This window comes from Musa acuminata, chromosome BXJ1-5, assembly GCF_036884655.1.
Source record: "Musa acuminata AAA Group cultivar baxijiao chromosome BXJ1-5, Cavendish_Baxijiao_AAA, whole genome shotgun sequence".
NCBI lineage: Eukaryota > Viridiplantae > Streptophyta > Magnoliopsida > Zingiberales > Musaceae > Musa > Musa acuminata.
The window spans coordinates 9,622,796-9,650,532 of NC_088331.1; the positions used below are offsets into that span (position 1 = coordinate 9,622,796).

The following is a 27,737-nucleotide window of genomic DNA, read 5'->3' on the forward strand; positions in this document are numbered from 1 at the left end:
TGTTAACATTAAGATAAATAGTGGTGGTCGTCACAACGTCTAGAAGATGGTCAACCTCAACCTAAAGCTATAATTGTCGAAGCTCCTATTGGTCCCCTTGTTGCTTGCATCTGCATCGACCATGATGCAGATGTCGCTCAACATAAAGGACGTGGGTTGAATTCATCCCACAAAAATAAATTGAATTAAGTTTGATCTAAATATATTATGAAATTTATAAAAATAAATTGAATTCGTTCCACGAAATTTTTTTTTGCTTGGTTGGTACACGTTACTAATTAGTGATATGTGATCAAAATCTTGCTATTAGCAATTTAGGCTTTTAAAATGTAAGCTAACACCTTCTAAATTTGCAGGTTTGGATCATCAAGAAACCAATTACTCATGTGTAAATATTTATTTTTATTATTCAAGATTGTTTATTTTAATTTTTTTGTATTCGAATTCGTTTCGGATAATAGCGCAAATTATAAAACCAATTAAATTCAATGATACCAATTATTTTGTCATCTCCTTTCCCGCAATAATATTTTACATAGATTATATATTTTGCCTGATTGAAATATAATTAATAATTAAGACCTTACGATTAAGGATCCAAGTCTTTATAATCTAAACTAGTTTATGCTTTTTAATCTTGTAGGAGAGGGATTTGGATCCTCAATCTAAAAAAGTGAATATTGTATATTATTACCAGACTAATCTTCTTTTTATGTAACCTATACTTATTTTAGGCGTAAATATGTATTTTTTATTCAACCAAAATTCTATTTGAAACATATATTTTTTTTTCTATTTGAACTCGTTGTTCAGATTATTATCTAAACTTAAGCTTGTTAGATTAGGAGTCAAATCCTATATAGACCAATGTTTGATCATTCTCTTTTACTCGTGAATATTTTCATAGTAATCATAAATTTTTTATGCATAATATATAATGCAATGTTATAGTTAAAAAAAAAACTATTAGGTGATTTAACACATTATAGATGTTGTTTATGACATTAAATGAAAAGCACAAAATATAAAATATAAAATAATATCTTCATCTAGAATTTACCGGCTCAATAAACAAGAAATGTGTACTCTGTTGGAGCAAAATATAATTGGAAAATTCAGAAAACTTGATGCAATCAAAGTCCCTAAGAACAACATGACATGTGTGTTTTCTCACAGCATTAATTTTCCTCTAGCAAAATCCGATGAATTCCAAACGTCCATTTCCAACACTGACACCCTTTCCTTGTGTGGCGATCTTCGCCCGCCATCTATGGCTTGCGATCCAAAAGTCAATCGCTGTGATTGTTGGACCGTGCGTGAGAACATCATCAGGAGAATGGAAAGAACATGGTCGCTCGTTTTGACTTTGACTTCTTTTCGTTTGAATCGTGAAGCATTTCTCCTCCTTATATATATATATATATATATATATATATATATATAAAATTGTTTTTTCCTTTAAACAAGGAAACGATTCTCCCATTAATATTGCTATAATTTGATTCTTGTTTAAGTATATATTCGATCGAACTCGATTCGGATTATGACTCCCGCCGTGTTTGAATGGCGACCTCTCGAATCATCTATTGTGGAGGACTTCTTCCACGTGGACGGGAATAGCTGGTCTTACAAATTTGCGTCGAATGAGGAGGAGTTGCCTCATCGTCTCTTCTTTCCTCTGTGCTCATCCCCCGCTTTGTCTGTCTCCCCATTGCAAAAGATAACGAAAATGACTAGCTCCGGCAGCGCCACCGGGCCCCACGCCCTCTTCGTGACCGCTCCCTACCAAGGTCACTTCGCCCCGGCCGTCGACCTCGCCATCAAGCTGGCCGCCAGGGGCTTCGTCGTCACGTTCGCCTGCACAGAGGCCTTCCAACACCAGCGCACCGCCTCCGGTGCCTCCTCCGCGGACCACCGCGACGTCTTCGCCGGCGCACGCTCCAGGGGCCTCGACATCCGCTACGAGCTCGTCAGCGACGGCCTGCCGGTGTCCTTCGACCGCCATTCGCACCCCGAGCAGTTCTACTCCGCCCTCCTCCACCTCCTCCCCTCCCACGTCGACGAGCTGATCCGGAAGCTCCTCCTCTCTGAGGCCCCCGTCGACTTCATCCTCACCGACACCTTCTTCTCGTGGGCGTCCACCCTGGCCAAGAACCATGGCCTGCCGTGCGTCTCCTTCTGGACCAAGCCGGCGCTCGTCTTCACCCTCTACTACCACATGGACCTCCTCATCGCCAACGGCCACTTCGCTTCTCCCGGTAAGGAACGATCGCCATGGCGTTTGTTTGTCTCGTTATTGACCGTTACGTTGTTCGTGGTGTGCGTTTAGAGAATCGCAAGGACACCATCACCTACATACCGGGCATTCCGGCGATCGAGACGACCGACCTCGCGTCGTACCTTCGGGAGACGGACACCACCACGCCCTTACAGCAGATGATCGCCAGGTCATTCGAGGAGGTCAAGAGGTGCGACATCGTGCTGGCCAACACCGTGCAGGAGCTCGAAGAGGAGACCATCGCCGTGCTGCAGCAGGAGCAGCCGTTCTACGCCGTCGGGCCGGTCTTTCCCGACGGCTTCACCGGGGGCACCGTCATGACCTCCCTCTGGCCCGAGTCGGATTGTTCGTCGTGGCTCGACTCCATGCCGCCGAGCTCCGTGCTCTACGTCTCGTTCGGAAGCATCGCCTCTGTCAGCAAGAAAGATTTTGAGGAGATCGCCTACGGGGTCTTGAACAGTAAGGCCAACTTCGTATGGGTGCTTCGACCGGGGAGCTCGAGCTCCGGCGCCGCCAACCCACTTCCTCAAGGGTTCTTGGAGGCGAGCCGCGAGCGGGGGATGGTGGTGCCGTGGTGCCGCCAGCGAGAGGTTCTGCAGCACCCTGCGGTCGGCGCCTTCTTGACGCACTGCGGGTGGAACTCGGTGGCGGAGAGCATGTGGTGCGGCGTGCCGATGCTGTGCTTCCCGCTGTTCTCGGACCAGCCGCCCAACCGGAAGCTGGTGGTTGAGAATCTGGGAATAGGGATGGATCTCGGGGAAATCGGTGAGGTTAGCAGAGGCAAAGTGTCGAGCAGAATCGACGACCTGATGGGAGGGGAAGGCGGTGCAGAACTGAGGAGGAAGATGAAAGAGGTGAAGAAGGCCGTGCAGGGTGCGGTGGCTCCGCATGGTTCGTCGCAAAAGAACTTGGATCAATTCACCGCCGATCTACTCGGACTTCTCTCACAAAAGAAGGCATCAGCTGTCACAGAGACGAAGAGGAGTTAGGCATACATAGCCAAGTTTTTAGAGCGTAATTTAGAATAACATGTACCCCTTACAGGTACTTTAAATTACAGCTATTTTCTCCAGTAAATGTGATGTATTATTATTCAGCTCACAAAAAATTGCAACTCAATGTAACTTTATGGTCATAATTTTAAGATTATGATAAATAAGTGGCATCATTTGTGTCCAACCTTTAATCTAAATTAATTCATTAATTTCGTTTGATCTAAATTATTGATCAAAATATTTTGATTGAAATTGATAATAATATACTTAATTTTACAGTTTGAGAAATATGACCACTTTACTCACTCTCATATCTTGCGGCATCGAAAGCAACACGAATTACGCAGTAGAACAGAGAAGACACTTCAAACACAGTAGCTGTTTCAGAACCTCAAGAAGATCGCAAAGGATACATGGGTGGCGGAGACGATGGCCGAGTGGTTCAAGGGCACTGGAACTCCTTGGAGACTTTCTTGCCACAGTAGTTGAGGAGCAGGCTGAGGTCGACGAGGACGTTGAGGTTGATGCCGAGGACCTTGGCCTTGAGTGTGGTGCAGAGGCACACCGCCGCCTCGAGGTCGACGAGGCCGTCGATGAGAGTGCAGCACTCGCACGGCTGCTCGGGGAACTTGCCGACGCCGACGGTGATGAGGCCGTTGAGCACGTTGGCGCAGGCGACCAGTTTGAGGGTGTCGACGGGGCACTTGCCGTAGGAAGGCTTCGGGGTGGGCTAGGGTGGCTTGGGGGTCGGGGTGGGGCAGGTGCCGCAGGCACTGGTGCGGGAGAAGAAGAGGAGGTTGAGGGCAAGCAAGAGGCCGAGTGATGCTTAGGCTTTGGACAAAATGAGAAGCATACGGATCATCCGCAGCATACAAAAACAGGGTTGCGAGCTCTACCTAAACCAGCTAGAGAGTGGCTCATCACATTAGCAGATCTACAGAGGTGAGAGACTTCCACCACTCTAAGTCTGTCAAAAAGGTGGAAAATATCGCAAAAAAAAGGACAAAGCGTCTGTCTTGATCCGTAAATGTGTTAATTGGAGGAGTTCAGCAGCCTCGAGTCCTTCCCACAATGCCAACACCTCAGCCATCAGACGGCTTTCTGCCTCGCACGGGCCACCACCGAGCCAAAGGGGTGTGTTCGCCGAGTCCTGAACGGAGAATCCAGTACCGGAACGGTGGTCAATAATAATGAATGAGCCATCAAAAGTTAGACAGTAACACAAACTTACCTGTAGGACTCCTGCCCCATCCCCTCCAGTCTCTACATAGCCCTCGGTACCTGGGAGCTGCATGTGGGGTTCGTCGCACAGTTGTTGCAGAGAAAGATGACGAGGGAAGCCACGTGAACGATGAGTCCGGTGGGCAAAGAGTTTTAGCTGGCATCACATGTCGGCTTGTGTCGTACCTACTCCACGGGATGAATCCGGTGGGCAAAGAGCTTTAGCTGGAATCACATGCGGCTTGTTTCCTTCCTGCTCTGCGTGATGCAGCACGCATCGCGATAACTTGTTCTCATCTGTTTATTTCCTGGCAATCTCATCGCTATAACTTGTTCTCATCTTTTGATTGTGGTCTCTTATGTACTGTTGCTATGAAATAAAGGCTACTGTGTCTCCTGTAAACTTACCATGGAGATCCAGAATTATCGAAGAAGAAGAAGGAGCCCACTGGGTGTGAAGAGCAGAAGAAAATAACTGTTGTTCAGACGAAGCAATTCCCTGCACAAGAACGAAACTCCAGTTATTAAGATGGGTTACGTGAGCCATGTGATACCACCGCAGCTTCTCAAGCACGAAACCAAGTTGTCCTTCCTCAGGCAATGCCCTGCATCGTCATGCGTGGTGACAATTAAGTACGTCAATGCCGATATGGTTGACTGCGCTGCTTGTGGGGTGTTTGATGAATTGTCAACCCTGCAGATGAGACCATGTGGTGAAACGGCTTCGTAGTATGTGCGCAGTTGAAGAAGCTGTGGATGGAATGGACAACGGTATTGTAAATAGTTAGAAAATCCTTTCTTAGCCACACTGGTCTATCAATCACTATTGTAATCGTTACCATCATGATCGTGATCATATTTCTTGTAATATTCAATTGTGAATGGGATGACCGTCCGTCGTGAGGCGCGGCGTACCGAACAGGTTTCCTGGTCAAACAGCGCGCAGCGGCCATATTTGCCTGCCTTTTCCAGAGTTGAAATCACCTGCTCGGCTGACCATCTCAACACTCAAAAACAGCATCCTTGATTTTTCTAAAGGAAAATTGGGTATCAAATACTTTTTATTGTCAGTGTATAACTAACTAATACAACATTTTATGGATCAAACACAATCCCAACTCTCCCCCACTGGATGCTAAAGAGGACGTAAAAGCTACCACTCTGCAAGTAGACCAATTTGTGGGTTCACATAATGAGAGTTCATCAACGGGAAAGGACATATCGCATAAAAAGCAGTGTTTTCCAAAGAGCAATTCCACTGCAAGTGCAATCATGGTGCCGATTCCCACAAGACAAATTCTACGGCCACAGAGAAAAGGTAACTACTGTTCTTCAACATAATTAAGAAAATAGCACGCATATGCATCCATGTCGAGAAGAGAGCATAAAAAAGAAGCATTCAGAATGCGTATATATTATTCCAGTTGCAGGATCACCAAATAAAGTCAAGGAACCGATGTAAAGAAGCATCAGCAGATTGCCCGGTTGCTCTTGAGGCTGTCACAAGACCTCGAACAATGTCTTATGGTTCCCCACCAAGCTCCACCCGCAGATTGTCATATGGATAAACTTTGGGTGCCTATGAATAGCAGCAAAATAACATTAGGAAGACACCACAAGTTAAATAAAGAATCCACTTTGGCTATTGTTAATAAGCTCCTCATTTACAAATCAGCTTACTCTTGTAGCCAAATGAATGTTGTCCTCAAGTCATAAATGCATGATTTGCACTAAACTAAAATGTCAAGAAAGAAAATGAAATATAAACAATGTGCTCATGAGGAACAAGGCTGTAACACCAGATGCTTATCAGACGTAATAATCTGATAAAAGGTTAGTCAGGACAAAATACAAATCTTCACTTAATACATTAGAATCCAGTGCAATAAACTAAAATGTCAAGAAAGAAAATGAAATATAAACAAAGTGCTTCTGAGGAACAATGCTGTAACACCAGATGCTTATCAGATGTAATAATTTACTAAAAGGTTAGCCAGGACAAAATACAAATCTTCACTAAATACATTAGAATCCAGTGCAATATACCCAAAAGTATTTCCAAACCAAATTAAAGGTGTTTAGTTTTCAGAATTTTAAACTCAACCAAGCGGAACTACGGAAAAGGCTGAACCAAAACCAACAGGAAATTATTCTGCTCAGTTTGGTTTCACAATTACTGTTTCCTAGAATACATATGAACACAAGCATAACATGCCAGTTTGGTTGATTTTCTTGGTTTCATCAACTCCTGCACAACCCTACCCAGAACCTTGCTCCAAGAAAATCTGATTATCAATGAAAAAATAACATATATATCGTCTGGGCACAAAATCATTAATTTTGATACCTACTAAAGTTGCAGTCGCACAACATGGTGCCCAATTTGCAAGTATCCATGCTACAGATCCTGTATAGGAAATGAAAGTTAGCTTTGACTATGCCGTAAAAGATGTACTTGGAATTGTCTACTGCTCCTATTGAGCACTGCTGATCCAATCTTAATGAAAAACGACATTATCAATTGCATCATTTGGGAGATTTGGGTACACAGACATATGGTTCTTCTGGTGTACTTGTTTGGTCATTGTAATATTAATTCATTAATAACCAGTGATATAAATGTCAGAGCCTCTTCTTGTTATCTTCAAAGGGAATGAAGAGAGTTGCTAGTCACTAAAATAATTGAACCCTCATCATACATGCATGATCAATTCATCAAGTGAGTTACTTAAGTCAAGGCAATCCTTGGTACCATGTAATGGTTGGACCTTTGTGCGTTGGTGACCAGGGTAAGTCGCACACATTAACTGATCCCAAACCTCGCTGACGGTAGCCTAGTACACTGGACTGTCCTTTCTCACTCCTATTTAGTCATGTCACGATCACAAGCAAGATGGAATTACCATTACTAATAATTGATTGTAATACTATATAGCTCCGATACTATACAGCTCTGTAAACAAAGAGTTGAGTCACTTCTATCAGGACACACCATATACCATTACATTAACAATAATACTGTAATAATGGTGGCACCAAGTAAACAAGGAAAGGATGTTTCTAGCCACTAACACCTGTGGAGACCATATTTGCAATTTATTTAAGTGTATGAATTATCAGTACATACATGTACAATATGTATTAAGGGGACAAGAACATATGAAACTTAAGTGAATATACGCATAAGGTTCACAACCCAATTATAAGCAAGCTTGGGTACAAAACTTGGGCGGGCCCTAAACCAAAAAAATATTAACCCGACTAGATCTTTGGTCATACTCAGGTTAAAGCCTAAGCAACCCAACCAGCCTTTTCCAATCTAACACAGCTATATTGGGAAGAACATGACCATACTTTAGCTTTCGATGTCGAAGAACTCCAATCCCCAAATGTTCTTTTTCTTCTATGGCCTCAAAAGCATTTGATCATCTTTTGCTGCAACTCACGGAATAGCCTGCTCTGAACTTAGGTCAATGGAACTAGGACAACAATAAGGTCAACTCACGGATTCAACCACGGTTAGAGTTGTCAGGATAGTCCTCTGTTTACATCTAACCTGCTCCACCTTTCCCAGATTGCAGCCCTACATTCAATAAGCAGTCTAGAACAAGACATGATATAATGAAAATATAATCATCTATAAACTACTCTATAAACCAACTACAGAAATATAATGATCAACTCATCAACCATCTATAGTCTAGGCATTTAAGGGTGCAGATTCCACCTATGTAGTAAAGCACCACCCAAGCAGCTGTCTCGTACAAAAAACACTCCAACTCCTTGATAAGACTGATACACGAAAAGGAATTACAAGGACAACAACAAAACCTCAGTTTGGCCCTGATGTTGTTTCTATGTGGCATGGTCTGTATGGTACTTTTTTTCCTGTTTGTGAAGATTCAAGCTGAGCCCTCCGCACAAAACCAACTTCAGGTTTTGTGTTTTTACCAAACTTCAAGATGTACTTTCACATTATTGTTAAAACTCAAATTGTACATGAAAAGTTCTAGATACGTGGTTCTTTATTTATTTTTTATCCCTTTGGTCATCTTAGTCCTCCAAACCTTCTTCAAGATTATATGACACGGAGAAGGATAACTGTGGACAGGGACGCTATGCTGCTCATGGAATCTTGAGATGCATGAGGGTAGCAACAATTATCTATTCTTTCAATTCAACAGATACTAGTAGTCTTCTAATGCTTTTATAAGGTTCCACACAATAATAATGTTTGCTTTTAATTCCAAGTCTTCCTAATATAAGTAGGAGTCGTCCTGAAACTCCGGAAGACACAAAGGGATCCCCAAGTTTCCCAATGAACATCAATAAGACTAGTATAATGCCATCGATAGGGTTAAAATTTGACTCTGATGCTCGAGAAAATCTAATTGATGTAAATAATCAATACTCGAAACTGGATGTAGATGCACACTGGAATCCAAGGAAAGCCAAAGGACTCACATAGGGTATCTTGGACGCTTTGTCGTTCCAGACAGCAAGCAAACCGAGCGATGCGAAGAAGCTGAGCCCTCCGCACAGCCATGCCAACGCTTCGTACTAATTAAAGTGTCACAGAATGGCATACACATCCATTTCGCAATAAATCAAGAATCAAATCAACAACAAGAAACAAAAACCCTAATTGTTAGGAGGATGAGCGCACCTTTCCTACGGTGGGGGCGATCCGATCTATACAGGGTTCCGGGAAAGGGGTACCGTTGTCCCAAAGCAGATCGTGGTCAGCCGGCAGCTATCAAGCCAAGATCGAGAATTTGATGGGGAACAAGAGAGAAAAGAGAGAAGGGAAAGGGAAACAAAAAGGATCGGGGGCGAAATTTTACAGGCTTGTCGGGGACGATGTGTTTGCCGAGGGGGAAGCCCATGCCGGAGCGCGACCGGAGGGCGGAGGCGGCGGATCGGGCTGCCACGCCGTTGCCGCCCATGATGCGAGACGCGACGCCGCTCAGTCTCCCGGCCATTTCTCCCTCGCGAGCTTCTCTCCTTGCTAACGACTGGGATTTCGTTTCGATCGCAGAGGCTTGCAAACCATGGGTGTCTCGCGACGGTATTCATACTCGGGTGCCGCAGGTAGGGCTTTACCGGATCCGTTGCACACGTAACACGAACCGATAAAAGACCACGGGGTTTTCTCGACGTGGATCCGGATCTGTAATTTCGGGTCGGGTACCGGACATTTGCCAGCTTAACGGGTCTAGTTATTTTAGCGGGTCCCTTGGCACAGCAAGTGCGACATCGCCGGTATTTAATGGAAGGGAGTACACATAATAGTGTATTATTTTTTTCATATCCAAATTTATTCGACTTCCTTAAAGTAATACTTTTACGATAATTCAAGACAAATTGAAGTAGAAAAAATAGATAATCAAATCGAATGTGAATTTGGATAGAGTTAAATTAATCGATATGCTTACTCATTGATAAATAATAATAACATCTTTGTCTACCTTATTCTTTTTATTTTCACGATTCGATGGGAGGAAATTTAGTCTCAATCTGAGTCGAAAAATCGATATCTTGGTGAAAAAAATTAATATATCCAGTCTTAACTTTATATTTAGAAAAAATATTTTTAATATTTGAAATTTTCTCTTCCTCAAGGAAAAATCTACTTCAAATTTAAAAAAAAAATAATTTCTCTAAAACTTTTGGTATGATTTCTCTAATCAAGTGAATTAAGAAACAAGAGAAACTGGTTAGTGAGAATAAGAGTAGAAAAGCAATTAGATTTTATCACCATGTCTTCATCACAGGTGACCTCTCAACCACGCAAAGTCATGTAGAAAGCACATTATAAACAGCAAGCAAAATCATTGGAAGAAGAGAGACTCTGAAGACAGTACAGACGAACGTGGCCATAACCTAAGAGTTCACCTCAAGTTCAACTCGAAGAAACAGTAGAGCAGCAAACAACCAAGCACTTCAGTGGTCACACACACATGGAAAGTTCAGAGAGAAACATCGGGTCGTACTAACTCTTAACACCTCCAAGTTAGAGTCAGGCTAAGCTTCTTCAGCATATGCCGGTTCAAGGATCTCGGACTCGGCATCCTGCACCTCCTTCTCTGTCTTCTTTCCTTTCTTGGACTTGTAGTACACACTCATAAAAGTCCCAACTGCACCATACTTCTGACGGCAGTGCTCATAGTGTGACCCATCGAACATCCGCCAAAAGTTCTTCTCGGTGAGCTCAGATACGGCATACTGAGGCTGGAAACTATGGTTCTGGATCAGCCACTCTTCAAGATTGCGGACTGCTTCGGCACCATTGAACTCCTCACCCCTAAACACAGGACCCGGGGCATAGTACACACCGATGTCTGTGAACATTTGGGCATAGCTCGTGTCCCCCTGGCGGTGATGATGCTCGAAGCCTGGCTCTGGGTACACCATCGTTTTCACGGGAAGCTTAAACAATCGATGGGGACATAGCCATATTGGATAAACCTGCATAACATCAAAAGAAAGCCAATTTAAGTTGTCTGTATGTACTATGTAGCATGCATCAACAAAAAGAAGCTTGAATTTTTTGTTTTCTATACATAAACCAGTTTCTTAGGATTAAAGATTGAATAGCATGATGTGGAATTCCTTGAACACCTGATCTAGGAGTAACATTTAATATGTGTTTGGGTTCAATCTATTAGCAAGACTAAAAATTTATACTATTTATCAATCATTGGCATTAGTTCTGAGACTAAACAAAATCATATCAATGGTTGCTGAGTCACCAATAGGTACCTCCATTTCATGATGACAATACTCGAGAGCCTCCCCAACTTTGTAGAGAGGAACCAAGAGATCCTGGATCACATGCATCTCATGGTAATAGTTTCTGATTGATTCACCCTGTGTGGCCTTAAGCAAAGAAACCTTTGGTGGCATCATCCAGCCCAAAAGCCATCTGAACCACCATTGATCTCCGAATGGCAGAATCAACTTGCCTTCCCAATACAAGCATCTTGTGTGCCTATGGTAATACTCTCGGGTGGGAATGTACTCCACAAACTCGCCCCTCTTGAGTGCCGTCTGTGCATGCTGATAAAACCAAGGTTTAAACCACCACCCTACATTGTTGATGACATTCCCCTTCTTCTTTGCTTCTTCCTTGGAGGCATACCTACCAGTCATGTGCACAGCCTCGGTTGGAGTGTAGATCATTCCCTCGACAAAATCTGGTACTTTTGATGGATCCCCATCTCTGGGTGCAAAAGAATCAGCGTAAGCCTGTGCAAGTTCCTTCAGGGTTCCCCTGTGCGGGCTATAGGTAAGCCTCATATATTCCTTAATGGGAATTAGTTTTATCTCTGCAGAAACTAGGAGACCAAGAGTTCCTTGAGACCAAGGAATCCCATAGAAAAGGTCAGAGTACTCGTTGTCCTTTGTACACCTCACAACTCGGCCATCAGCAAGAACAACTTCCATGGCAACAACTGTGTCAGAAAAGAGCCCATAAATGTGTGAGCTCCCCTCGATTCCATAACCATTAATAAGTCCACCTACAGTGAGATCATCAAGTTCGGCAACTACCGCAAGTGCAAGGTTCATAGGAACTGTATATCTAGTTATCTGACCCATATTAACAAGAGGCTCCACCTTAGCAACCATTCGCTCTTTATCAACCTCAATAATGTTTCTAAATGCCGAGAGATCAACTTCAAAATGTCGTACACGTTTATAATCAACATTGCGCATGCCAACAGCAATATACGGTTTCCTGGCCGTGCACACAAGACCATCTTTCTTGGGATCTCTCTGCTTGAGGCGATTCACAACTTTCTTAACATTCTCCTCGTGTTCCTTCTGGCGACGCTTTTCTGATTTCATAGCAGATTTCACATCACCTAGAAATAATTTGAAGTAGATAAAGCAAGAAACTGGAAGCACAACAAAAATGACAACAATCCATCGGAACTGGACCAGATAGTCCACCAAAACTTTCTTCCTTTTGGGTCGCAAAGGTGCTTGTAGATCAGACATGCTTCGAACCTGAATTTTGACAAGACAAAATGGTGAGCAAACCGTTTGATATTCTGTCACATTTGAGATTGAACTGCAAATTACAGACAAGCAAGAATTCATAAAGTAAACTAAAAAAATTGCATTCAGAATAACCAGTGAAAGGAAAGAAAGGGACTGTCATGCAGCTGAAAAGTCCAACTTGGCTCTTCTCCTTATCACAAAGTTTGTCTTCTTGATATTTCCTTTAGGATAAACATTGTCTAGTAAACTCAAAGCAAGGAAAGTCCTAACAACCAACATAACACAAGAGTCTGAAAGTGCCCTTTCAATAAAAATCCCAAAACTGTATCATGAGCAAGAAAACTATTTGATTATCTATACATTAATAAGTTTTAGATAGTGGGTCATGGAAAGTCCTTTACTGCTTCATGTATCATAACTCAAAATAATGTAGAAGCTTCGGAATTTAAGGAGACTAAACCTGCAAACTTCAGACCCTTTCTACGGCCCATAATGGTTGGAGTTAAAAACACCAGACCACCCAACTTTTCATACACCAGTAAACATTAACCGAACTTTCCACAATTGTAATTGATATACACACAAGTAAAAGGATGATACATGTATACGGTAAAGAAGACTCATTAACCTAATCCATATCTTTGTAGGGTGTGACTGTTGAGAATATAGATCAGGAAATATGAGCACAACAATGTGAAATCATGCATCGGTTCGAAGAAGCCACCAGGTGTACTGGATAACTCAAATAAGCAATCTCATTCAACCAAAGGAAATAAAACCCACAGTGATTACTTGGAAAATATCCACTTAAAAAGCTGGCATCAAACGTTCTGCTTTCTCATTGATAGATGGGCATAATGGTAACTACGAGTGATAAGCTTGCCACTGACCATGCAAGAGGTTCTTAGATGCCTGCCCGTTTAATCTACAAATTGCTCCAAAAGAAAAAAAGGGAGCAAGAACCAATTGTTCATGAACGGTGGAGGTTCATATCAGAATGAACATAGAAGACCCTGGGGAAACATACAAAATAAGAGAACATCTAATCATCATCACATTTTGCTAGTGTGTGCTAGAGTTTTTGCAAGTGTTGTGGTCGATCAAAAGTAACACAAGTCTTTAACAACCACATCTAGATGGACTTTTTCCTACTCACAGGTTAAAAGACATGAACTGGATCAAAGTGAACAAGACCCAGCAACATCACGCAGCGGACAAAGATTTCCAACAAGTGCCACCTAGAAAATAAAGAGGAAAAAAACAAAACCACTTGAATAGCTGCCACACTTGATGTCTCTAGCAATTGAACGTTGTACTATAAGTTAAAAAACAGTGTTTTTGATCTATAGATCTGAGGGATGACCACTGATCTCGCAAGGGAAACTAAGATCTTGACAAAACCACTTAAATCCCTCCGTCAGCTACCTTACTTAGTTGGTAAGACCTTGACAGTTTATCGCAAAGTACTTACTCGAATCTCACAATCATCACTTCCCCTTTGCAAAATAATAATAATGATGATGAGCTACCCAAATTTTCACCTTTTTTTGGAGGAAAAAATAAACAAACTACTACAACATTAGCATGAATTGGTAGACTAGCAACTATATTTACTGAACTATGCACAGAAGGGGGTAAACAACAAGTATCTATGGAAAAAGAAATGCTTGCCAAATCAAGGACGTTCAAAGAAATAAATGATTCCGGATTCAGTTACTCAAACAAAAAAGAAAAACAGAAAAGGGCAGAACTTTTTTCTTTTGCACAGAAGAAGAAACTAATTAAGTAAATCGATAAACTTTGACAGATGAAACAAAGTTGAAATTTTGATCATAGCGTGAGACACTACGAAGCACGAAACCAAGATTCTACTCTTGCCAGCGACAATTACGCCACAGGAAAGTAGTAACAGAAAGATCCACACACACACAAAGAAGCAAACAAAAAGGCAAGCTTTTTCGCAAGGTTTCTTCAAGAGGAGGAGCAGGGGGACCTGATGGACGACGGACGAGAAGGGAGCGAGGTACGGCCGCCGAGGCCTCTGTGGAAGTAGGGATGGGGCCGGCCGACGCTTTTGGAGATGAGGTTAATATAACGAGAAAAGAAGCTCATACGTTGCGCTCTGCAGGCTTTTTAACGATCAAATTTCAAATAGCGGATGATATCCTCAATGATATGTCTTTCGATTTTTATATTATTTAAAAATTATATTAATTTTTTTATATTTTTATAAATATTTAATCTCAGTTGTAACGAGTAAAATATCTAATGGTAAACCGAAGTAAGATAAAATATACCCAATAATAAATCTTACAATATTTCTATCGGTAAAATCGACGATGCAAGGATAAATAAAATTAAATATTTTATTTTTATAAATATAAATATTTTAATATAATTTTAAAAGTATATAAACTGATATACTAAATATAACTAATTATAAGGGAAATCTATAATTAGTCTGATCAATATGATCCTATGGTTAGAATATTCCATGTCTGTTGAGACATTTTATTTATTATTATTATTATTCATATTTTTAGAGAATAAAATAATGTTTTTTTATAAGTTGAAATTTTTTTTTATAAGGGGTTATTCCCTCCTTAATGACACTTTGGGCTATGTTTTTTTTTGTTCTATTAAATAATAAATAATTTTAAAAATTATAATTAACTTAAGTCTAAGTATTTAAATTATTAATATCAATATTAATTTAATATTGATCTTGACGAGAGACTCGAATAAAAAAAATTACTCTTGCAAAGATGACTTGAATAGATTTATAAATACTAGATAAATCTACTATTGTTGACTTGAATTTAAACATTTTATATTAGTGGATTGAGATTCACCATATATATATATATATATATAAGTTATTCATTTTAAGTGGAGTATATATTTTTGCCTGTGATTTGGGCAAGAGCATTAAATGCTGAAAATACATATATTAATAGGGTGTTATTAGAAGATCATGAGTTTGAGAGAGAGAAGTTGTTCCGATCCATATGAAAACAGATTTCATTGATAAGATTTGTCATCATTTTTGTTGTTTACTTAAATCCAGATCTAAAAAGGCAGGATATTCTCTAAAATTATTATCGATCAAAAGTATTAATAGTTTCCCAAACATATTATATATATATATATATATATATATATATATATATATATTAATATAATCGACATCTGGGTAGCATATATATTTTTTTATTAATAGAATCGACATTCTTATATATATATATATAAGAATGGAAGACATCTGGGTAGCATGAGATTATTTTTATTTATTCTCACTCCTAAACCTTTACTGATAGTGATTGTAATTTAATCTAACATTTCTATCTGTCAATCATAAGCACCTTGATCATGCTTCATACCCTGTATATAAAGATACTGTTTTGGTTAAGAGAGTTAATTACCTATTAACTCTTATAATTAGTTGTTATCTTTAATACTTTGGTTCATATATTTTTAAAAATTATATTGAGAACTTTATATTTATCAAAATGAAAGATTTAATCTCGTTTCTTCTTATATCGTCGGATTAAAAATACTATACATAGTTAATGATAAATTAAAATGAAATAAAGTCTAAGCATACGACCAATGATAAATCATGTGATGTTATCATCAATGATAAACGAGAATAAATATTTCACGACTTTTAAATGCATATGAATGTAGATTTTAAATATAACTAATTATAAAAATAATTTATAAATTTATATAAAATTAAATAGTAAAATAAGTATAGATCTGCTTTTACTTAGATCTTCTATAGTATTATAATACAACCACTCCAAAGCAGGATCTATCTTTATGGTGAGTGCAGAGGTAGGTATCATCTCTCTATCTCCTACTGTACTCCATATTATTTATCCCACAGCATGTGGAGGAGGAGGAGCTAAAAAAGAAAAAGGTTTGCACCATTAGTGGAGTTGAAATATGATAATGTTAGACTAGTAGACCTTCTACTGAATAATGTGTACTCCAATGTGGCTCAGCTGAATCAAACCTCAGCAAAGATACTCACACGGCAGCTTGGCATGAATAGGTCGTGAACTGATATGCCAGGAGAGAGAGAGAGAGAGAGAGAGAGGGGAGCATGCGCGGTGGAGAGGTGCTGTCCGGCAGATGTTGTCGGATCTGACGATGGGTTTTGAAACTCGAGTTAGAGGATGCCATGTGAACTCTCTGCCTTCAAACGAGGACAGTACTCCTCGGCATTCTTTCAGATCTCTTTCTCGAGCCGATCACGTCGTCGGAATCAATCGCAGCGCCATTTCCGGCCTTGAGAACGAAGACCCGTGACCGGCTTTGGATCTTCCATCCATCTGGTTATGTAGTTCCTGCAGATGCTTGCGGGTTTAAGAGCTTGTTTTAGTGTGCCGAGGAATAAATCTATGGATTCAAATGGGGATCGGTCAAACTAGATCTGAAACACTTGCACTCTTTTACTCCGTTGTTCCCTCTGCTGCCTCACCTCTCTGTGTCGCTTCGATGATTACTATATGTCCTGAAACATCATCCCCATGTGTTGAATCCTCCTCGGTCCTAAGTTCATGCTGCATGTGAGATTATATTGATTTTTAGCACACGATCTCTCCACTGCATTTGAGGAGACAGTGACTACAGTGTTTGAATCAGATCAGATTAAATCTTGTTGAAATCACAAGTTGTAAAAAGCATTCACTCTAGGAGGAATTGGCAGATCAAACTACTGAATTGTCTTTTCTTTGGATGATGCACACATTGTTTTCTCTCTCTCTCTCTCTTTCTCTAGGAAAAGCATACTTAAAAAGCATTCAACAACAAAGGAATGGTGGGTGGGTTCTTTCTACGTATTTAGCATTACTGATCATCAATCTAACGATGATAAAAAATCCATGAGTTCGGATTTTGCTTTTTCTCCTCTTTTTCTAATATTCGAGAAGGAATATTATCAGTTCTATATTTGCATTGTATATAAAGAAGATCTCCGATAAGGGATCTATGTAGCCGATACTAAAATAGTTAGGATTTACAAATTTATCAGAACATAGAATTTGTCGTAAGGAGGAAACTGAGACAACTCCGCCAAAGTATTTCCATTCGAGACTACGTGAAGCAATTTTCTACATTAATACTGGACATATAAGAGATGTCTGAGAATGATAAACTATTCAGCTTCCTCGATAGTTTGAAATCATGGGCTCAACAAGAACTGCATCGAAGAAATATTACCAATGTGATCGGGGCAATTACGGTCGTAGAAAGATTCACCGACTTTGTTTCCTTAAGGACTTTTCTTTGTATCGTTTATATAATACTCCAATTCATTTATACAAAAAAAAAAAAAATCATGATCAAAGATAAATATGATATTTAGCTCAATCATACCCGACTCATGAACTCAATCATCAAACAACCTTCCCCTTCCAAGGTGATGCCATTGACGGTCCGGTGAGCCCAAAAGCCACGCCCAAGTCCTGCAAAGACCCCCACGGCTCATTCTCGAATCTATCCACACAAGCATCGAGTGGGAGGAATGCAACTATGAACGGTTCGAGAAGTCACCTATCAACCCTTACGTCAAAGAAACGTGACCACTGACCAAATTAGATCGAGCACCTCAAGAACATGCGTTACAACCGAGTCAGAAGGGATTCATGAAACTTGGTAGGTCATATGACATCGAACACCATAAGAGAGAGTCTTACGTTAGGATGAAGTCAACCATGGCATGTACTTTGTACCAATATAAAAGGCATAGTGGATGTGTCCATTCCAACCTGTTTGTACTGCAGCGTGCACACAACCACCAACCTCGTTAGACTTCGCACAGGGTTTCGATTGCTTTACGTCAAGACGTGATTAGTTCTCTGGCGACGTTTGACGCCTTCAAGCTTGCTGGCTCTCATGGCCGCGACTGCCTGGCGAAGACCATGTCAAGACGCACCCTAGTGGACATGGCAAGTACGAAGAAGGAACGAGAGGAGAGGAAGGAAAGTGTTTGTTGGCTTTCAAATGAGAAAAATAATATATATATATATATATATATATATATATATATAGTAGAAAAAAATGAGAAGCATTTTCAATTTACAGTACTTTGAATTCATCTTAATCAAAAGGATAAAATATTCAAATTTTAAATAAAAAAATCAAAGCCCAACAAATCACCTCATCCTTATCTATTCATCAAAAAAATCAATTACTCATCTATTTATTTTAATCTAAATCATTATCTAACTCTAACTATTTGAATTAATTTTATGATATCTCTTTAATAAAAATAGTTATAATTTAAAATTATCTTTGAAAAAAATAAAAAAAAATATTTCTCTAAAGCTTTTGTAAAAATATTGGTAAGCTAATATTCAATGTTGTTTTTCCTTCATCAACAAGTTTACGAATGAAGTAATATCAAACTTTGATGTGTTTGGTACTTGCCATTACAATGATAGAAGATACAATTCTTAGTCATTACAATGATAGACTTGTTGTTACAATAAATTTTAGTTAGTTCATCTTCTTTTATCATAAATTTGTTGAGATACTTTACTATTCTATTTTACGTTTTTAGTCATTACAAAGAAACGATTATTAGTCATTAGACTTATTGTCACAATAAATTTTAATTGGTTCATCTTCTTTTATCATAAATTTGTTGAGATACTTTAGTTCTCAAGTAATACTTTACTACTGTATTTTACTAAGGAGTATAGCTTATAGTTTTATGTGAATATCTATATTCTTATAAAAAATTCTTTGGAAGTGAATTCACCCCCTCTATCACTACATAGAGTTTTAATAAAATAACTATTTTACTTTTCATTATATGCTATGAAAATTTTGAAAACACATAAGGCTTCAGTTTTATCTTTCAAAAAATATACCCATATCTTCCTTATCCAATTATCTGTAAATAACAAAAATATTTACTTTCACTTTGTGCGACAACTTCTATAAGCCCGTAAATATATGTATATGTAAGTTTCAATTATTTTTTTGCTCTCCAATAATAAAAGGAATTTTTATATTTTTATAAAAAAATATAAGATTCATATATAGTATCTTTATTCTTAATTTTAGATAAATCAACTATCATATTCTTTTGATTTAATAGTTTTAGTCCATCTTAATTCAGATGATCATATTTTTTATGCTATAATGTTAATTCATTAATAACAGTAATAGTAAATGCAATAAATTAAAAAATAATAAAGGAAATATATTTTTTTTGTCATCCTTACTATCAAACTTTAGTTTTCTTATCATAAATTAAATATTTTCATCATAAAAAATAGTGTAATATCATTTTCTTGTCAATTGTCTTATACTAATGAGATTTTATTTTAAACTAGAAATAAACATCATATTATCAATATTTTTTTATCAGATTTAGTATTCACAATAATCGTTCATTTCCTTTCCATCTAAATCTTATTGATATTTTATATTTGTACTATAGATCTGATTAAATCATTAGGCCTTTAAAATAAATTTTTGTTCCTTGTTATATCATATCATTAGTGCTCGACTATGCAAAAACTAAATAGATCTAAAATATTCTTCATGTCATAAAATAGATCTAAAATGTTACTCTTATTTGCTTTATGATAATTTATTTGATTTTTGTTTCAACAATCTTTTCCAAGATGACCATATTTTTTATAATGAGAGTAAAGAGAAATATTTAGATTTTTATTTTTATATGAATAATCTTTTTTTAATATATCTATTTTTAAAAAATATTAACAAATTTTATTGTTACCTTCATTAGAGTTCTTCTAACTCTCAATTAATCGATCTCATCCCCTATCTTGAATATCAAATAGTCCATGGCTTCTACCATTCTAACCTTTTTTTTTTTATCTTTCTTTTGATCTATCTTTATTTGAAGAGAATATTCTAAAATTTGATCCGAAGATCTATCTATTTTTTGTTTATGAACTAAAAGTGAATACATTACTTCATTAATAAACAATATACTTTTATCTTTAACTTTTTCTATAACAATAAAAATCATATCAAATTTTAATAATAAACTCTATAATATTTTTTATAATTTTTTTGATCTTTTATGTTTTCATCATAGAACCTGATTCATAATAGAAAAGACTTTTAAGAAAAACATAATGATAGATTTAGAATCTTTCATCATAAGAGTTTCAAATTAACGTCTAAGAATTCGAAGCTTTGAGGTTCTTTCATCATAAGAGTTTCAAATTAACCTCTAAACATAGTTTAAATATATTTTTTAACTTTTTTTTTTATGTTGATATCGACACAATTTAGAAAAATATGAACTTATCTATTGCTTGTTGTAGCATTTTAGAGAGTTTTTATATCTGTTTACATATTCTCATTTATTTGATTTTTTTTATTTTTAATAATATTAGAATCCTATATATTATACTCAACAAAATTATTTCTTATCAGATTTTATAATCTTATGAAATAAATAGAGTTCTCACCTTCACAGTTCAAAATGAATAATTTTCACATTTAAAGATAAGAAGAATTTAATTAAAAATACTTACTATAATGTCTATCATTTTTTGGATTATAATTTTTAATTAACATACTATTAAATATCTAATTCCTTAGATTTATCGAAGAGTACATATTTATATTACTTAGAAAGATAAAGTATAAATTTTAAAATAAAAATAAATCAATGATCCTTATTTATAATAAAAAAATCAATTACTCATTTATTTATTTTAATCTAAATCCTTATCCATATTTTATTTTATTGTGTCTAATCAAATTATTTGAATTAATTTTATCAGTGTTTACATCCGATAGAACTCGTCAAAGAGAAGTGTTTACATCCAGCAGAACTTGTCAAAGGGAAGGATAAGATATCTCAATATGTCCCCTTCTGCTTATTTATAAGCATGCTTAATGGTGCTTTCATGCCCACACCCTCCTTCCTTTCTTCTGCGGAGAGGTGGTGCTGGTTCTGTTTGGAGTAGGGACGTTGGATGTGGGGAGAGATGGGGAAGAGGCGGGAGGCGCTGCTGCGGGTGGTGGCGGTGGCGGTCTTCGTGCTGCTGGCGACTGCGGCGGCGAGAGCGGAGGAGGAGGGCCGCGGTGGGGGGCGGCGCCACGCCTACGCGGCGATGATGTACATGGGGACGCCGAGGGACTATGAGTTCTTCGTGGCGACGCGAGTGATGATGCGGTCGCTAGGGAGGCTCCGCGTCGACGCCGACCTCGTCGTCATTGCCTCCGCCGACGTCCCCGTTCGTTGGGTTCGAACCCTGTAAGAGTCTATGCCTCCTCCTCCTCTCTCTCTCTCTCTCTCTCTCTCTCTCTCTCTCGCTCTCAATCGTGGATCAAACGGTGGAGGTGGAAATAAATGATTATCGAACGGCGAGCATAAGAGTATCGATCGGATATTTTCGAGCTTCGTTTTCGGGCTGGCTTTTTTACTTGGTTAGCACGAAGGCGTTTGACTTCCGGTTCGTTCACCTTGTGGAAGAACGCGTCGTTGTTTCTGATTCTTTATATTACCCCTACATCTTCTCGAAATTAACGAAATTACCAGACCGTGGAAATCGTCATGCCATCCTCTCATCTTATTCATCACCAATAGAAGCACATTAAAAGAAGTCAACGTATCCAATCTTGCATTAACTTGCTTGGGTCATTGATCTGACTCTATAGATTTGTGCATGTTCGGCGTGAATAAACAACAGTAAGGAGGAGGACGCGGTGAAGGTGGTGACCGTGGAGAACCTGAAGAACCCGTACGAGAAGCAAGGCAACTTCAACACCAGATTCAAGCTGACGCTGAACAAGCTCTACGCATGGAGCTTGGTGTCGTACGACCGGGTCGTCATGCTCGACGCCGACAACCTCTTCCTCCAATCCACCGACGAGCTCTTCCAGTGCGGCAACTTCTGTGCCGCCTTCATCAACCCCTGCATCTTCCACACCGGCCTCTTTGTCCTCCAGGCACGATCCTTGCACTGATCCAGCTACTAACTCTTGCAGATCTTCCAAGCTCAGCTCTCTCAGTAACTCATTCATTCTTGCATGGATTGCAGCCTTCCACGGCAGTCTTCAAGGACATGCTTCACGAGCTACAGATCGGACGTGAGAACCATGATGGCGCAGACCAGGGGTTCTTGGTCAGCTACTTCTCGGACTTGCTCGATCGGCCGATGTTCCACCCGCCCGCCAACCACACGAAGCTCCACGGAACCTATCGACTCCCGCTGGGATACCAGATGGATGCCTCCTACTACTGTGAGTTCGATCGGTCACCCTTCTATATGAAATCGTTCTCTTCTTGAACGATCGGATCTGCCTGTTCTTATCATAGATTTGAAGCTTCGGTGGAGTGTGCCATGCGGACCCAACAGCGTCATCACCTTCCCCAGTATGCCATGGTTGAAACCTTGGTACTGGTGGTCTTGGCCTGTTCTGCCACTGGGTCTCCAATGGCACGAGCAACGACGAACCAGTCTCGGGTACGATGCGGAGACGCCGGCAATGCTGATTCAGGCCGTGATGTACCTCGGAATCATAGCGGTCACACGAATGGCGCGTCCCAACTTGCTGAAGCTGTGTCACAACCGGCGATCGGAGAAGAGCTTCATCCCCTTCCCCTTCCTGCACGCCATGGTGAAGGCGACGGCGGTGTGTTCCATCGTCGTAGCGTACGTCGTCCCATTCTTCCTCGTTCCCCGGACGGCGCACCCGCTTCTTGGCTGGCCGCTCTACCTGCTCGGAGCAGCCGCGCTTTGTTCCATTGCGATCAGCGTCTTCCTGCTTCCGCCTCTTCCGGTCCTCACACTGCTGCTGGGCGTAGTTGGCTCCCTGTTTGTGATGGCATTTCCTTGGTATTCAGATGGCATCACCAGAGCTCTGGCTTTGTTCGGCTATGCCTTCTGCTGTGCTCCATTTCTGTGGGCATCACTGACGAGAACAGTGATCTCGTTGCAGAGTCTTCTGGAACGGGAGGCCGTCTTCCTTAGATTGGGAGAATCCATGCCGCTGTCCGAGTCCAATAAGCTGTATTAAGTATTAAGCTGCAGCAGAGAGAGACTCGATACTGTAAAGATTTGAGTGGATTATCTTATTCATTTTATGATCTCATTCTTTTATATACCTCTATCAGTTGTCTAATCTCCCAGTAAAACTTGAAATGGAACTTTTTCCTATACAAATCTCATGAAACAAGGCAGTCGACAATAATTTGCTTAGATGAAATCAGCAAAAAGAACAGAGCGGGCTAAATGCACAAGTGAACTGAAATAAGAGATTTCACCATAACATATTGGAGGAAGAGATGACAGCCATGATCAAAGAACCATGATCCTGCTTCTGTTGAACCTTCAGGTCTCTACATATGGTGAGGAGGAGGAGGAGGAGGAGGAGAAGCTAAGGTACAATTTTAATGTGTCAAACAGACAATAATAGTCGGATAATTGAGAAGACTTGAATGCCACATTGATCAAGCTGCAAGGTATTCATTCTCAGCGCTGGACTCAACTTTGACATCAATTTTTGGCAGAAGAGGCTTATCATCAAGAGATACTCCGGATTCGGAAACAGCAATCAAGTCTTCAGAATCGGCAAAAGCAGAATTATGTTCTGTACCTGCAGTGCCCATGCTGGTGGCCTCCTCAAACCTAGACGAGGAACATTTATATTCAGGTTGTTCCGAGGCCTGCTCAGTTTGAGATTCCAGAGCTGTATTATCAGCTGTTTTACCTTGTTCGGCTTGATCACCTTGCTGAAGTCCATAACCTTCCATTTGAACAGCACCTAGCTCATACACCGCATGCTGCAGCAACTCATGACACTTGAGGCCATAAAACAATGGCTGTGGAGCTTGAGGTGGATAAGCTGATGGCTGGTTGGGAGGAATGTAGAGGCTAATTTGCCCATAGACAGAGTGTTGACCTTGGAACCTCTTGATCCGAGAAATATGTTTCTTACCAGACAGATGACACTTGAACACCGCTAGCGTATCACACATTACGTTGCAGAGTGTGCAGACCCTGGGCTGTTCCTTGGGGTGCATCAGAGGCCGGCTTCGGACTGGTTCAGGTCTTCTCAACCGCCTTCCATCATGTCCAAACCTCATCGTCTTCCACTTTTCGCCATACCTCTTGTCATACCTGTCAAAAGCATCCATTCTTGATCTCCTTGTTCGTCCCTCGATAGATGATGCCATGATTTCTTGTTCATCAAACATCAGTGCCTCACCTCTGGCTTCCTCCTCCTTTGAAGACTCAGATTTCCCTGATAAAACAAGGACATTATCTGATCCGGCATTCGCTACTTCGATTGCTTGATGAAAGACATTTTTTGCTTCACCCAAAAGGGGATACTTGTTCTCTTCCATCTTTTGAAGGTCTATTTCTGGCTTCGAAGCAACCTTTGCCTCTAATTCTGCCATGACTTTCTGCTGAGCTTCGATCTCTTGAATTCTTTGCACTGTCTTCTTATGTCGCTTTCCATTCTTGTGCTGTTCTAAGTTTTGAAAACTATTGCAGTCCACCCTACAAATATCGCACCAAGCAAGCAGGAGGAGAGGTTGCCATGGTAACATTTGTGTTGTCTCTGTGGCCAGTGCTGTTACCTTTAATGGTGTCTGCCCTGATGCTATCCCTGGCTCTGCAACTGATGATGATTCCATAATTGGTGCAGGTGCAGAATCAAGCAGTTGTCTTTCAGGAACAGACCGATAGTATCGCCTACCACCACCATTACCGACTCGACCTCGACCTCTACCGCGGAAGGAACGGACACTATTGTCATACTTGGAAGGGTGATAACTGGAATTGCCTCTGACAGCACCACCAATAAAAGGCTCGCAACCTCTTCTACCTCCACCTTTGTATGAAGATGTGCCGCCATCAGCGACCTGCAAAAGAGCTCCAAAATAATTTGGAGTATTGCAAATCTAAGAAAGTATGACTTATTCTGCAAGATTAACTTTCCTACACACAAAACCAAATCTAAGAAGAACACAAGCAACAAGTTAATGGAAGGAGATAGGAGACAAGTAAGGAGTTGCATGGCAACAATATCCTAGTACAACTCAAATAATTCAAAACTATGCATTATGAGCTCGATAAAAGAATTTAGATTTTATTGTAATAAACACATGGAAGGAAAGTAAGGCCGACAGATTTTATTGACAACATAGCAACACAGGGAAGAACTCATTTTTCCGACAGACACAAATGTAGACAAAAGTAATAGCTAGAAGATGGAAGATCTATCAACTCAATTGGGAATTTGGTGTGCAACGAAGGACCTTATTGGTGAAGAGGCAGAGACAAAGAGTTTCTACTCTCGATCAAAGCGTGAAATTGGACAAGAACAAAGAAGATAAAATAAGATGAAATAGTGCATACCCCTGGACGCACCCAGACTTCCCTGTGGTAGCCGCTCGGCTGGTGGTGTCGAGGCCGACGTTGGCGACGATGTTGCGCCATCGACAGCTGTGGCCCGCCCTTGGGATGCCACCGCCGCTCCTGCTTCCCGGCCATTGCACGCTCCGCAGCCTCCATGGTCCCGGCGAACTGCGTGAGCTGCGAAAATGCGGTCACGGCCGCGGCCGCCGAGGGGTTGGGCTCCGGGGCCTCGTGGTACCCCGAGGACGACGGCCCCGCCGGCTGTTCGTGCAGCGGCGGGTTCGCATGGGCAGCCTGGTCGTGGTTGTGCTGGGAGGGGTCATGGGACGGTGCTGCTGCCGCTGCGACGGTGGAGGCAAGGTCGGGATGGGCCAGCGCCGGCAGGGAAGGCGGGAGGTAGGCGGTGGCAGAGGAGTAGTCGTGGGGGTAATAATGGGAGTTGTAGTGGTGGTGGTGGTAGGCTGCGGCGGCGGCGGCGGAGGAGGGGTCGTAGTCGTAGTGGTAAGTGTAGTAAGCTTCGTGCGCGTGGGACTGCGGGTCGTAGGTGGACTGGGGTAGTTGTTGAAGGTGGTGGTAATCTTGGTACACCAATTGTTCGTGGCATTGCGGCTGTTGCTCCTGCTGCTGGGCTTCGGCGACGGCGGAGAACACCATGGCCGAGGACGCCGTGAATGGAGCAAAAGACGTTATCAAGTCACCGATGAATAATAATAACAATAAAAACAGGAGTCCGATCTTTTACCATTCAGAACCCCATTAAAAATTTAATATAAAATTTATTTTTATTATTTACGATCATACTGATTTTAATTTTATTTTATTTTTTTCTCGCAACCCTAATAATTAGGCTCATCCTACCATGCTCATTGTGATCGATCTAACCTCAACCTATGCTTTATATCGATCATTACTCTCTAGTCTACCCTCCAATCTAAAAATTTGAATATAAAAATATTTTATCTTAATCACCGATTATTTAGCTCTTTATAAGCAGCGCTTATTTAGGCGTCTTGAGGAAGCCTAAATAAGATCACATGGATGGAGTACAACATGGTCCAGGACGCGACACCACACTTGTGATTGCGCGTGAGCATTTTGCGTAGAAGGGACGGCGTGCGGGTAAAGATCCCAACTCATCGCCTCGGGGGGCGTGGGATTCCCACGTCAGCCTCACCTTTGTCCGTTTCTTTCTTTTCGTGCTGAGGACCGCTGGCACAGAAAGAGTAGCGAATCCGATGATCAGGACCGTTTATTCCATGGACGCTTTGATGGGACGGGTGTAAGCACACTGTTCCTTTCTTCTCGGATCTGCACCGTCCGATCCATGATATGTGGGTTTACCAGCGGCCAACAACGGACCCGATTAGATGAATCATTTCATCTGTCCGATTCCCTGTTACTGCTACTGAAGAATTGAATCATGCAACACCAGCTATTATCTCTTGAAGTGATCAGTTGCTCAGGACCATTTCTTATGGAATCAAACCAAGAACATGAAAAGGAATTCTCTGCTTTAGAAAAGTAGTGATTGAATCTACTTTTCATCTGAAGTCAAGACTCTGGAATGAAAGTTCTGTGCTTTCTTATCAGAAACCTCGGTTGATGTGAGCTGCGAAAGGAATAGCAGGGAAAAGTGTGTCATGGCTATACTCAGGTGAAGATGGAGCCATGCATGTCATGTGGGTGGCCAAACTTTTTCTTAGATAGATAGTAATTGCAAGTCACTTTTCATCTCAGTATTTTTCTGATTTCGAATACCATTTACTTGATTTAAGATTCCAAAGTCACTTTAGCTGTCATCTAGAAGATCTAAATGCCAAATTATGTTGATGTTCAATGATTTTACACAACAGAGACAACTTAGAAGAT

The 27,737-nt window shown here is 40.5% G+C and overlaps 5 protein-coding genes and 1 long non-coding RNA gene across 6 annotated transcripts; 2 read left to right on the forward strand and 4 right to left on the reverse strand.

Annotated features, from left to right (window-relative positions):
- The first annotated feature begins 1,528 nt into the window (after positions 1-1,528).
- On the forward strand, positions 1,529-3,443 carry LOC103984841 (UDP-glycosyltransferase 86A2). Its single transcript, XM_009402401.3, has 2 exons — positions 1,529-2,258; positions 2,330-3,443. The coding sequence occupies exons 1-2, from the start codon at positions 1,544-1,546 to the stop codon at positions 3,265-3,267; spliced, it is 1,653 nt and encodes a 550-aa protein (XP_009400676.2). The 5' UTR covers positions 1,529-1,543; the 3' UTR covers positions 3,268-3,443.
- LOC135673692 (uncharacterized) lies at positions 2,725-4,496 on the reverse strand. Its single transcript, XR_010513419.1, has 2 exons — positions 3,580-4,496; positions 2,725-3,241 (listed from the first exon to the last, which is right to left on the reverse strand). It is a non-coding gene; the product is annotated as an uncharacterized LOC135673692 (long non-coding RNA).
- Positions 4,497-5,804: 1,308 nt separating this feature from the next.
- On the reverse strand, positions 5,805-9,563 carry LOC135673691 (NADH dehydrogenase [ubiquinone] 1 beta subcomplex subunit 8, mitochondrial-like). Its single transcript, XM_065182896.1, has 4 exons — positions 9,339-9,563; positions 9,161-9,247; positions 8,959-9,054; positions 5,805-6,073 (listed from the first exon to the last, which is right to left on the reverse strand). The coding sequence occupies exons 1-4, from the start codon at positions 9,474-9,476 to the stop codon at positions 6,017-6,019; spliced, it is 378 nt and encodes a 125-aa protein (XP_065038968.1). The 5' UTR covers positions 9,477-9,563; the 3' UTR covers positions 5,805-6,016.
- A 730-nt stretch (positions 9,564-10,293) lies between these two features.
- Positions 10,294-14,630, reverse strand: LOC135673693 (delta(24)-sterol reductase-like). The gene is made up of 3 exons (XM_065182897.1): positions 14,492-14,630; positions 11,257-12,504; positions 10,294-10,962 (listed from the first exon to the last, which is right to left on the reverse strand). The coding sequence occupies exons 2-3, from the start codon at positions 12,493-12,495 to the stop codon at positions 10,519-10,521; spliced, it is 1,683 nt and encodes a 560-aa protein (XP_065038969.1). The 5' UTR covers positions 12,496-12,504; positions 14,492-14,630; the 3' UTR covers positions 10,294-10,518.
- Positions 14,631-21,399: 6,769 nt separating this feature from the next.
- On the forward strand, positions 21,400-23,603 carry LOC103984844 (putative glucuronosyltransferase PGSIP8). The gene is made up of 4 exons (XM_065182898.1): positions 21,400-21,754; positions 22,191-22,449; positions 22,542-22,743; positions 22,820-23,603. Exons 1-4 carry the CDS (start codon positions 21,474-21,476, stop codon positions 23,518-23,520), a joined length of 1,443 nt encoding a protein of 480 aa, XP_065038970.1. The 5' UTR covers positions 21,400-21,473; the 3' UTR covers positions 23,521-23,603.
- Positions 23,604-23,744: 141 nt separating this feature from the next.
- LOC103985059 (uncharacterized) lies at positions 23,745-26,547 on the reverse strand. The gene is made up of 2 exons (XM_009402674.3): positions 25,869-26,547; positions 23,745-25,372 (listed from the first exon to the last, which is right to left on the reverse strand). Exons 1-2 carry the CDS (start codon positions 26,520-26,522, stop codon positions 23,954-23,956), a joined length of 2,073 nt encoding a protein of 690 aa, XP_009400949.3. The 5' UTR covers positions 26,523-26,547; the 3' UTR covers positions 23,745-23,953.
- Positions 26,548-27,737: the final 1,190 nt, after the last annotated feature.